The following is a 13,041-nucleotide window of genomic DNA, read 5'->3' as shown; positions in this document are numbered from 1 at the left end:
TTCAGATGCATACAAATTGTTCTTCCTCTGACACATGTGTACTGCCTGGTAATGCATGTAAGTTACATATCAGCCAGAACCTCAATCAGAAACAACCTCTTCTATATTCAACATTAAATCCCGAAACTAATTCAGATTCATCTTCAGCAAAATCAAAAGGAGAACGATTGACGTCTCCGATATTCTTTGGTGACTGGCTGACTTTTCGAAGGCCGGACTCCGGATGGGTCCATTCATTTAGGTTTACTTTAGCCTTTTGAGTGCACTATATGTGTTGAAGTCTGACGGAAGTGGTGAATCCAAATCTGACAGGCAGATTACACCCTCAGTCTTGACAGAGTCAGATCCCATCTACAGACGAATATCTCATAAACGAGCCCCAAAGCCTTAAATCCTATATCAGCATCGGAGAGTGTTGGGGGAAGGAAAGAAGAAAACGGGAATACTCTGAAAAAATCCTCTACGGGAATACTCTGAAAAAATCCTCTACAAAGTCTTCTTTGTCCACCACAAATTTCATCATTAGGCCGGGGATCGAACTCTGTCCACCTGAAAAAAAGACTTCTGGAAGTACAAGTTGGAATGAAATTTCAGGAGGAAGCACTACGACCTTTCAAGATCTATTGCATTGATCCTCAAGCTAGACGCATTCCCAAACTCACACGGGTTTACTACGGTTCGCTGCGCACTTAGGTTTCGAGCAGGCAACCTCACTCGTCTCCGTGCGTCGCCAGCCAGCCTTCGGGGAATACTATGAAATTATGGCGAAATCGATAAATGTTGACGGAATGATGAATATGCCTAATATAGGAAAATTTATTTATTTATTTATTTATTTATTTATTTATTTATTTATTTATTTATTTATTTATTTATTTATTTACTTATTTACTTATTTACTTAATCTGGTGGAATCAAAGGCCATCAGGCCTTCTTTACCACAGCTCCAGAATACAAATAAGCATATACAAAAAAAACAAATGCAGAGAGAAGAAGTAAATAAGAAATAGAAATAAAATTACACATACAAATACAAAAAAACACAAATGCAAAAACGCGACAAGATAGGATCACAACGGGCACAAAAAGTACTAATGCAATGTAATGACTGCCTAATATATTAGTGATTAAAGAAAATGACTAAATATCTAAAAAAAAATAAGTAACTGGTTATACCTGGATTGTACAGATATCAAGAGGAACAAAACAGTAACAATTTCGAAACATTTGCAATAAGTTAGAATACCCAGTTTACTGCATTGCACTCTATGCATTAAGAATATGCTTAATAAGTTTATTTTTTTTATATTATTAAATTCCGACAGTCTCTGATGTCGCTGAATAGGGTATTCCACAAGCGCGAAAGCGAGATAGTGTATGATGATGAATGCGATGATGTCTCATGGGTTGATATGGGAGATCCCCGAGAAAAATCCCAACTGCGATGTTGTCAGGCATAAGTGTCACTATGGATTTTTCACCGGGACTCGAACCCGGATGGCCTGCGTGACAGGATGAAGGTCTGACCACTTAGCCACTGCAGGGTACAAAGCTTTGCAAAAAGTTAACAGGTACGTACTAATAATACACTGTGATTACGAAAGAAATACATGACTTCAACATGTTCACTCATGGACTTTAAATTTAGACATTCTATTTGTAGACATTTGATGGGCAACAATGAAAGTTTTTATCTATATAGGCTATATCGATTACATTATCTCACATTTCCGGTAAGATATCGATTACATCACCTTTCATTTCCGGTAAGATGATATCGATTACATCACCTTTCATTTCCGGTAAGATAACTGCCACTGTTGTTGAAAAGGCATTTTATGTGCTTGTATTAACCAAACGAATTCTGTTACTATTGTGCAGCGCCATTTTAGAACACATTTCAAAAAATTATGGCAGACTAGGCAGCCCATCTACGATTGGCACAAGTAATTTGGAGTAAGGGGATGTCTGTGTAAAGATAAAAGTATTCGAAGAACGCTTGTGCCAGATGAAAAAATTAATGGTGTTCGTATTGCTTTCCAATCGACAAGAAGGGCAAGTCTGGAGCTACAAATTCCGAAATCAACCGTTTGGAAAATTTTATGGACACAGCTGAAAATGACTCCATACAAACTTTAGCCTATTAGAAGCATAGAGTTAGTATAATACTTACTCTATTATTGGACGCTCTAACTGACGCGTTTGGAAAGAATTCGACTATCGGTACTTCCTTGATATATAGGCCTACCATGTGTCGCACAGTGTAAATAGGCCTACATATCGATTTTATTGGGTTATTTTACGACGCTGTATCAACATCTAGGTTATTTAGCGTCTGAATGAAATGAAGGTGATAATGCCGGTGAAATGAGTCCGGGGTCCAGCACCGAAAGTTACCCAGCATTTGCTCATATTGTGTTGAGGGAAAACCCCGGAAAAACCTCAACCAGGTAACTTGCCCCGACCGGGATTCGAACCCGGGCCACCTGGTTTTGCGGCCAGGCGCGCTGACCGTTACTCCACAGGTGTGGACCCTACATATCGAACATTTGTAAGCTTTGAAAGAAACTTCAAGAATGTAGGCCTATTTATAAAACCATGTAAGATGATTTTCGATATCTTGAACAGTTCTGGCCCTATAACTTGTTAAAGTTGTCTATTTCTTTTGTAAACACCCGGTATGCCTACTAGTATATTTCCTCTAGTACGAAAAGTCTGCAGTTGAAAGAAACAGCAAATAATTGTACACACATATACACCGACACATAAACAATGACTTGCACATTTATTTATTCTACGACAATGGTTATAACCTGTACCGGTATGAGTTTATGCTTTAAAAAGTTATTTCTGCGATAGAAACATTTTTTATAACGAAGATCTGTTTTATTAGATGCCATATTATATTTTACGGAAGGAAGAACAATGAAATTCGTTTTCGAATAGTCATTTTGAAAGTTTTTGTTGTTGTTTAACGACGTGGAATAAATAGGCCTAACCTTCATCTTCCGTGTAAATATCCATTAACTTCAAGTACACTCTTCTTAGAAATTAACTTGTGTAATTAGAGCCAGATTGTATTTTAGATTAGAGATAATCCTGTTTGTAAGTCAGCCTGTTACCTTTCTGTACGCCTTTGGTTACCTAACATACTTCAGCTCCACTCTATCCGAAAGTTTTAACAACCTTGGGCGAGCCTTTGATATTATGCGATAATAACTTCTGCTATCCTTCCACCTACTACGTAGTTCGTATGGATAGGCTACTACAAATATGTACTTATAAGTTATTTTTGCATATATATATTTGAAGCAGTAAACTATCCTATTAAAAAAGGTTAATGCTTACGTCAGGGCTTAGCGATATGCCGACTAATGCTAAAGACATTTTACAACTACGTACCTATAGGCCTACTATTGAAGGCAGTGGCGTGTGGTGATAAATAATCCTGGTGGTGCACAAATATTTATTATGATTATGATTATCATATTATTATTATTATTATTATTATTATTATTATTATTATTATTATTATTATTATTATTATAGGTACTAACTACTACATAACTATTAACATATGTTACGTAGGTACAGATTTACATAATTTTGTTAGTCAAGAAATTGTGGTTAATCAGTTTCCTATGTAGGTCCAGTAATAGCAAAGTAAAGTGTTCAATTTCTATTGTAGCACACCGTAAATAATATTGTTTTCGCTATATTGCGTTTTATAACACAGGTCACACGTTCACAAGCACTCGATACGTGTGTCATTTCATCAGCCTTAACTGCTAAAAAGTCAGCAGCTTTCTTTATTTCTTTGAAATCTCATCATGGCATACATCAAAATGGCTTGAAGGACTTCGTGCTATATAGTGTTTGATGTGCTCTTAAACACTGTTCCCCTTTCCAAATATTCCTTAAGAGTCACTTATAATTTTAATTCATGTGTAGGTCTACCTATCTTCTTTATTTTGATCTTTTCGTGTAAAGGTCTTATAGAAAATTACACATTTAAACGATTTTGCACACTATTCATTGTAACATTTATGATGGAACGAGCTTGAGAACACATCTGAAAGTGCTCCTAACCCCTCCTACGCACACTGTACTGGTTCCCTACCATGCTCCAAAGCCTGCCAGCGAAACAGTACTACTGCGCATGCTCGAATGGAACAGTGTGCTGCAAGTGTCGTGCGGTAAACGTAAGTCCCAGGCGTCAACAAGAACAGTACACCCATGAAGTGTTATTTTTACACGGTATTATAATAAAGAATTATGTCGCTCACATAGTCTACTGCAGCTCATTGTTATAAATTTAAAAATATGCGTTATTTGAAGAGGTGGTGCACTGCTCCTGTGCTCCTTAAGAGAAATCGCCACTGATTGAAGGCGAATATTTGGCTAACTCTTGAAACCTTGTAACTCCATTTGAGGAAACTATAGGGCTACAAGGGAGTAAAATAACTTCTTATTCTTTTTATACCCTAGCTAAGAACTGATATGTACGCTAAACCTATTTGTTCTTTATTAGGCCTATATGAACTTTCGCGGTGTTATTATCCGACGCATTTTGAAAATAAACCTACACGGATTTCAACAGTCACAAAAAAATGGACTTACTGGGTTTTAAAAGTAAGAGGACGATATACGATATGAAACATGTCTAATAGAACTAGGGTTGCCAGACGTCCTGGATTTCCCAGGATTGTTCTGAATTTTAATGGTGTGTCCTGTGTCCTGGATTGAGTTATATTTGTCCCGGAATGTCAAAAAGAATGGAAAAACTACAATTCTTTGCATATTTCTGTAAAGTTATTTTTAAAATTCCTTATCCATTTTTCAAGACCCTGTTCAACCTATGTTCAACGTCATCGTCAACGCCCCCTGACGCCTCGTATAGCGTTGTACTGAAATAAAAACGTTAATACAACAATACGAGTATTTTTTTTCTGTATAGATCAGGCTGTAATGTTTTTCCAGACTTTATAAATAATTTAAAGGACATTTCATAATCTAGCAAAAATGTAACAAAATTAAAAGTTTAGACTCTATAGAAGTGCTTTCCAAACTTTTTTATATGACGACACCCTAGCCAACTCTAAAATTTTAGTGCGTCAACTTATTCCTCAAATGAAAGTATTCCACACAATAAAAGGCTACTTGTACACCCTTCATACAACGAATAAAATTAACACACATATTTCCAATATTGTTTTATATTATATGAGGCGAAAGAAACATTTACATAGAGTTCTAAGATGAGGAAAAGAATCACACTTATTTTCATCCTTGGTTTTAGTTTTTCAGTGGGTCACATGTGCTTGGCGAATCTTACAAATTTTATGTTTGGACGAATATGGGATAAATTCACTTGCATTTCTTCATCCAGCGTTTTTAAACTGCCATGTTTCACTGTTTTGATATTGGTCATCACAGAAAATCCTGCTTCGCAATAATATGTGGTTGAAAATTGTAACAAAACCACAAGAGCCCATTTAGCAAGATGCGGAAAATCTTAAAGTGAAATCCAGAATCTGTTCAAATCATCTCTTTGGTGTTTCAACTTCAAGCTCCTATCATTTTTAATCTCTGCCAATTCTTCTTCTTCTGCTAAGGAAAGTCCACTAACTTCAGATGACAAAAATGGGTTTCTTATACAGTCATAAGCTTTTGTGTTCATATCTGGGAAGTAACTTTCGAGTTTATCTTGAGTAATATCAGATAGTTGTAAATTGAATCTTTTATTTCGTTCTTCGAATCACAGTGAGATGTATTTGGGAACATTTCGTAGCTGTCCCCTTTCACTTTCCAAGACCAAATTGCTAACTTGTCTTGTAAGGCAGTTAAGATATTCTCATCCTGACTTTGCAGACTAGAATTAGGCTATATTTTATACTAATAATTGATTAAATGGCGATCTTACTCGTGTTAATTATGTAAGCATGTGCGGCTTACAGCTGTTCCGGTGCTACTTGAGACCATCCTCGGAGCCTACTAGATCTCGGCGCTATCTCAACATCGCTGCCTGTTGTGTGGGTGCGTTCGTGTGATGAAGAGTTGTGTCAAATAGTGTGTGTGTTCTGAAATTGATCTGTGTGTTGACAATTTGATTAGGGTGTGTTTTAGTGTGTCTGTATATTTCATATTGGTCTAGTGTGTTGAGTTTTTGGTTTTTGGGTTGTATGTGTAGGATTTCCATGTCTGTATTTATGTTACTGTATGTGTGGTTAGCATTAGTTATGTGTTCGGCATATGTAGATGTATTGTGTCCTCAACACATAGATCAATTTCAGAACACACACATACACACACACTATTTGATACAACTCTTCATCACACGAACGCACCCACACAACAGGCAGCGAAGTTGAGATAGCGCCGAGATCTAGTAGGCTCTGAGGATGATGTCGAATAGCATCGAAACAGCTGTAAGCCGTACATGCTTACATAATTAACACGAATAAGATCGCAATTTAATCAATTATTTATATTCAAGTGTTAAAAGTAGTGTACGAAAGATTCAACATGGATTATCAAGACAACTTTTAGGCTATACTACAACTATATGCACATCTATACATCTGTTAAAGATACGTAGGCCTACTGTATCTACAAGGCAGCTAGGTAAGCAAGAGGTGACCAGCCATTTTCTTACTTCATTTCAGTTATTATGAGTTAATAGCTCAAAATAATTTAATATACCAACAGTTAGCGACACCCAGTTTGGAAAGTTCTGCCCTATAGACTATGGTTAGTTGAAATACATAAAACAAATAAAATCATTAGTATTACTAATTGAATTAATTGAAATGTGTAGTCACATTAAGGTCCGCAGTACCATCTCCTATCCTGGATTCCTGACGAGAGAATCTGACAACCTGGAACTATAGTCCCGTCGCTCTTATTTCCGGCAGCCAATCACGTTGCAGGTCGGCTACATTTAAACGTGTGCGTCTTGTGACTCGCTGATGATGACGTTATGCATTTCCTAAGGCTCGATAAATACTTAATATAATCGCCCGCCATTTTGGCTCTTTCGTTGGCGTTCGCAGAAAGCACATGAGGACGTTATTTGCATCTCAATTATTTGCTGAATTAGAGTGCGTTTGATTTATTACCATAGGAGCTACGACATGATAATATTTAACGGTGCTGCAAATAGATTCCTCGTCTGGTAGCTCGGCAACGAAAGAACAAAAGTGGCGAACGATACTACCTACCTAGACTTTAAAGAGCCTTCACTTCCTAAGACGTAAGCAAAGGGGAGGAGTCACGCCGGGAATAACAGCGTCGCGACATCGTTACGGTATGACAGTCGACCGCAGCGAAACGTCATTGGAACAGAACTGGTAACTGCTAGGGCCTACATGTTTCTAGCAGCGTCCGTGGCTCAAGTACTAGCGCACTGGTCTTTCTCGCGGTACTCTCGTAACATTCTACCAGCAGTCTCCACCTTCCCTTCAATAGTTAAAAATAGACTGAGATTAAGTAGGCTATAAGTTTCCAATGCTGATACAGGAAGGATTTGGGGCTTCAGACTCTGGCCCTGGTGCTTATCAGGTACTGTACTCGACTGAGGAAAGAGCATCTGTCGAGGCTGAGAATTCAGGAATACCATCCCGGTCAGGCTTGAGAATTTTCATTGAAAATTCCATAGTGATACTTGTGGCGGACAAGGTCGAAGATGGGGGTTTTCTCGGGGTTCTCCCATTTCCATATTAGACATCAACATCTTCTGCTGACCTCTGGCGAAAGAACTAAGTAAGATACTAGTGAAGTGCTTTGTGTGGAGTGTAGCACTATATGGGGCAGAAACATGGACATTACGACGAAGTGAAGAGAAACGACTAGAAACATTTGAAGTGTGGATATGGAGAAGGATGGAGCATGTGAAATGGAGAGATAGAATAAGAAATTAAGCTGTGTTGGAAAGAATGAGTAAAGAAAGAATGAAGCTGAAACTGATCAGGAAGAGAAAAAGGAATTGGTTGGATCAATGGTTGAGAAGAAACTGTCTTCTGAAGGATACACTCAAAGGAATTGTGAACGGGAGAAGAGTTCTGGGCAGAAGAAGATATCAGATGATGGACGACATTAAGATTATGGATCATATGCGGAGACTAAGACGAAGGCAGAAAATAGAAAAGACTGGAGAATGCTGGGTTTGCAGTGAAAGACCTGCCCTTGGACAGAACAGTATGAATGAATGAATGAATATGATTATTGTGTAAGTGCAATAATAACGCAAGCATTTTTTATTGTACAAAATTAAACCGAAGTTAAAATAAAAAAAAAAATTGGATGGCTCTAAAAAATTACGTTTCAAAGATTCAAAGATTTCAAAGATTTTATAAGGATATTCATGAATATGTTCTATTAGAACATAGTATGTTAATAAATATACCGTAACATAATAATAATAATAATAATAATAATAATAATAATAATAATAATAATAATAATAAAATACACAAAATCTAAAATACCGATAATGTAAATTGTAAACAATTTTAATAATCCCTCCTTTCACAAAATTCCGCATAAATCTGTGCTTCAGTGGCTGGCCATGATAATATCTTTGAAAAGTATTGGAGTGCAAGAGGTCAAATGACTTTATTGTCAAATGCCTGGCATTAGAATACAACAACAACAACAACAACAACAACAACAAAATTCTGCGTACGCCATTGCATTCCACCAACACTTTCCACATTCCATTTCCACCTATCATCTACAATAGTTAAAATAGACTGGGATTAAGTCTTGGAAGTGGTATAGGTTTCCAATGTTGATGCAGGAAGGACTTGGGGCTTTGGATTCCGGGCCCTGGGGCTTATTGGGTACTACTCGTAAGAGGGGCTGAGAATTCACGAATATGTCGGCCTCGGTAACTAGTTGGTATAGCGCTGGCCTTCTATACTCGATCTATACTCGAGGTTGCGGGTTCGATCCCGGCCCAGGTCGATGGCATTTAAGTGTGTTTAAATGCGACAGGCTCATGTCAGTAGATTTACTGGCATGTAAAAAGAACTCCTGCGGGACAAAATTCTGGCACACCGGCGACGCTGATATAACCTCTGCAGTTGCGAGCATCGTTAAATAAACCATAATTTATTTTATTTCACGAATATCATCGCGGTCAGTCTTGAGAATTTTCACAGTTATACTTGTGGCGGACAAGGTCGCAGTTGGGGTTTTTCTCAGGGTTCTCCCGTTTCCCCATATTAGGCCTAGACATCAACATAATCCCGTCAGTAGAGAAAAAACTTACTTAGATTTTTCAAATCTCTCTTCATGATCTGTTAGGCCTACCAGTTTCATTATGGTGCAAAGGTTATCATCCACTCTGCATATTAGAACTAATTGCAATTTTGTCACAAAGTCAGTCGTGTCATCAGAGAGAATTGCGACGTAATTTGAATGCCTGATTTTCTTAGTTACATATTCTTTATAGCCTATACGAAAAGCATACAGTCTAGGAGTTCCTTTTGTACAGATTTTGACTTGCCCTTGAATACTGTAGCATTATTTAGATGGTCGCGCAACAATGTATCTAGTTCCGAAATGGAATTCACTAAGCCTAGAAAAATACCACAATTTTGTGATTCTTGTGTTTCGTCATGTCCACGCAGTGCAAGTTCAAACATGCCGCAAAATTTTATGCAGTCAATCATTTTCAAAAGAATATACATCTTTTTATCAAATTCTTGATTGTGACGTCTTATAAATTGCTGTTACGCAGTGAAGTGTAAGTGCCAAGAAAGAACCATCAAGACGGGTCAGCCTACATTCCAAGATGAAGGTAGTCTCCTCATTGTCAGTGCTGCTTATAGGGTTTCCAACCCTCCCATATTTCCCGGGATCTCCTTATTTGCCCCTAATTTTTAACAATCCCTCGGCTCCCATATTTTCCTTCTCTTCGAGCATCTTTCTCTCTTATTTTTGCATAATGTAAAAATCATTATTCTAAACATTTGATTTTGCCGTGAATGATTATTGTTTATATGATGAGTTTTGTTATTCAAGAGATGCATTAAAATATGCAGGCTTTTTAGAAGGTAATGCTTGCCAGAAATGGGTTTTAGTACTCATCTGTTTAAAATCAAACAACAGAGCCTATTAATTATAAATTTGGAAAAGCTGGCTAGTTTTGTTCCAAGCATACCAAGTAGTAATGCTCATACAAAGAGGCGTTTCATCTCATGAACAATAATTGGACAGATGTTCGAAACAGGAGTAGGCTACGACACATCTAATCAAATCAGAGCTGCAAACTGTAGTCTAATTCAACTATTACGCGAGACAAAATGTCTCAAAATACTCTTATTTAAGCCTAGCTGGCGAAATGTAGAATAAAGTTGTTTTTCAGTAATTGAACGGAATAATTAGCAATGTTTGCATCGAGAATGCTGGACATCATTTTCAACAGCTGCTTTGATGAAAGGTAAGATCTACATCAGTTTTCAACTTCATTCATTCATTAACTCTTAGCTAATAATTTAGGCCTACTGTAGCTAATGAAAATGAATGCCTGCCCATGCTGCTACAGCTTACCGGTGAGTCGAGCAATGGATTGTGGCCAATCTGTTCCCTGACTTCCCCTGCATAGTGCGGTAACTTTTTGCTGCCTCTCTCCGTATTACAAATTGCATTATTTAATTTCTTGAAACTCTTTTCATTCTGTAATAATATTAACTTTTCACTGCTTTCTTTATCAGGTTTGTGGAGAACAAAACAGACTGCTGATTTAGAGAATAAAGATGAGGAGATTCAAACAACTCTTCGAGAGCTGATTATCTATTTAGTTTTCCTAACTATCGTCTTGATATGTAGGTAACATTAACGGAGTTTTATTTTATTTAAGGCCAATATTCACTTTTAATAAATTTGTACTAAATTCATTACTTGTTAGATTGTTCGTTCTTAAATTTAATGGATACTGTTTCAAGAAACACATTGCTATGAATCTGAATCTTGACATTAAACTTTACGACCACTGTAAAAATACATACCATATAATAGATTCATTCTGTAACGAACATATACTTTAAAAAATACAGTATGGATACAAGTTGGGCCAGAGTACAGTTCCGGTTAAAATTTTAGATGTACTTCACCATTCCGGTTAAAATTTTAGATGGACTTTATACTCCGATTAAAATTTTAGACAGACTTTACCGTTCCAGTTAAAAATTAATATGACTTCACCGTTCTGATATAAATAACCTTTTAATTCTAGCTAAATATTCAAAATGATTCCTTTTTTTATCAGGTTCAGTATTATGTCAGATAAAGATGGAGTGAGATGTCAGCAGTCCATCTTTCTCTCTCTCTCTCTTTCTCTGTGCAGTCCAGAGCTATTTAATTTGTGTATTACCTGGGAAGCAAAACTCCACTTGCACAAAAAAATGACTTAACCCCTTTTACCTGAAACACCATCGCATTAAAATCTTACATTGGCACTTTTTTGATCACAAAAACCAAGTTCTGGCGATCGTATTTTTGCTTTTCGGAGATTAAATTTTATCTGAATTTGCAAAAAATGCCAAGTCCACGGATTCACAATCTTTTTATTGTCAAATCTACACTGTCACAAACATCTCAAAATCTGTGCGTCAGTGGCTAACCATGACAATATCTTTGAAAAATATTGGAGTGCAAGAGGTCAAATGACTTTATTGTCAATTGCCTGGCATTAGAAAACAACAAACAACAACACTGTCACAAAACGACTACTTCGGATTTACTAGCTACTAAAGAAATTAGAGATAAAATTTCCCTTTCTTGTTTTAATAACTAATAAATTACGTGTAGTAATTTACATAAAAAGTAACGAGTAAATTATCTTACAAACCCTGATTACATAAATTCAATTTAAATCCTGTCCAAATTCAACCTCGCAAATTTCTAGCAAAATAATTAACAATAGATCCCAATTAGAAACAACAACAACTAAATTTCTTGGCTTAAAAATCGATAATGTGTTAAATTGGAGAAATCATATTAAAGAAATTACCCCCAAACTAAATTCAGGTTGTTTTGCTATTAGATCTATGCAAAAGATAGTAAATATCAATACCTTAAAAACAATATACTTTGCATACTTTCACTCGGTAATGAGTTTTGGAATAATATTCTGTATAGTCTGTATATATTCCAGAGATAGTAACAGTATATTCCTATTAGAAAAAAGAGTAATTGGAATAATAGGTGCCAAATCTAGGGAATCGTGTAGGACTATTTTGAGTAATCGTGAAAATTTTGTAACTAATTCAACAGTTCATAGCATAAATACACGTCAAAAAATGACTTTCATACTCCATCGGCAAGTCTATTGTGCTATCAAAAAGGAGTGCATTATACGGCAGTAAAAATGTTTAATAGCCTCCCTATCGATATAAAAAATGAAACTCAAAACATAAGATTATTTAGGGCCAAATTAAAGTACCTAATTTCTCATGCCTTCTATTCTGTAGGTGAATTCATGACATCCAATAACACTTCATGAAATTGATACTAAAACTATGTGTTGTACTAGTAGACTATATTGTAAATCTCGTCTGTATATATTTCATCTAGACTGTGACTATAAATTAAAACTTTATAATAGTACCGGTACCGGTATTAAGTTTTTTGACTTGTTCCATATTCTAGCTGTAAAGCAATGTATGAATACCATGGAATGTTAATAAATACAATACAATACAATACAGTCAATGCAGCACTGTCACATGACTGATTAAAAGAAAAGTTATTGTACAATGATGAAATTTGATTTATAACCTGGTGACTTTATATTTTCAGTGACCCTAGGCATGATTAGTACGAATATGTATTGGTTTACGAAAGTTCTGTCGGACTTGTTTATAGAAACTATGTTTGAAGCTGATGGAGCTGAAACAAACTTCAAAGAGTCTTCTCGTATATCTCACTTCTGGGGGGTAAGCATGTACGATATTGTATATTACGTTGAAAATACATAAACAGTTATTTATTTTGCATAGTAAGATCCTTGAAGTGATTTGTGGAATGGAAATAAAG

At 36.2% G+C, this 13,041-nt stretch overlaps 1 protein-coding gene across 1 annotated transcript in view; it reads left to right on the top strand.

The window, feature by feature from the left end:
- LOC138709980 (polycystin-2-like protein 2) overlaps positions 1-13,041 on the top strand; it is a 42,947-nt gene that overhangs the window by 1,464 nt on the left and 28,442 nt on the right. Inside the window, exons 2-3 of the mRNA XM_069840661.1 lie at positions 10,719-10,829; positions 12,805-12,941. Coding sequence (XP_069696762.1) covers positions 10,719-10,829; positions 12,805-12,941 — 248 coding nt within the window. The remainder of the gene's footprint in view (positions 1-10,718; positions 10,830-12,804; positions 12,942-13,041) is intronic.

The sequence above is a fragment of the Periplaneta americana genome, chromosome 12 (genome assembly GCF_040183065.1).
Source record: "Periplaneta americana isolate PAMFEO1 chromosome 12, P.americana_PAMFEO1_priV1, whole genome shotgun sequence".
Classification (NCBI taxonomy): Eukaryota; Metazoa; Arthropoda; class Insecta; order Blattodea; family Blattidae; genus Periplaneta; species Periplaneta americana.
Note: the sequence above shows the minus strand (reverse complement) of the source record. Positions and strands in the feature narration are given on the sequence as shown.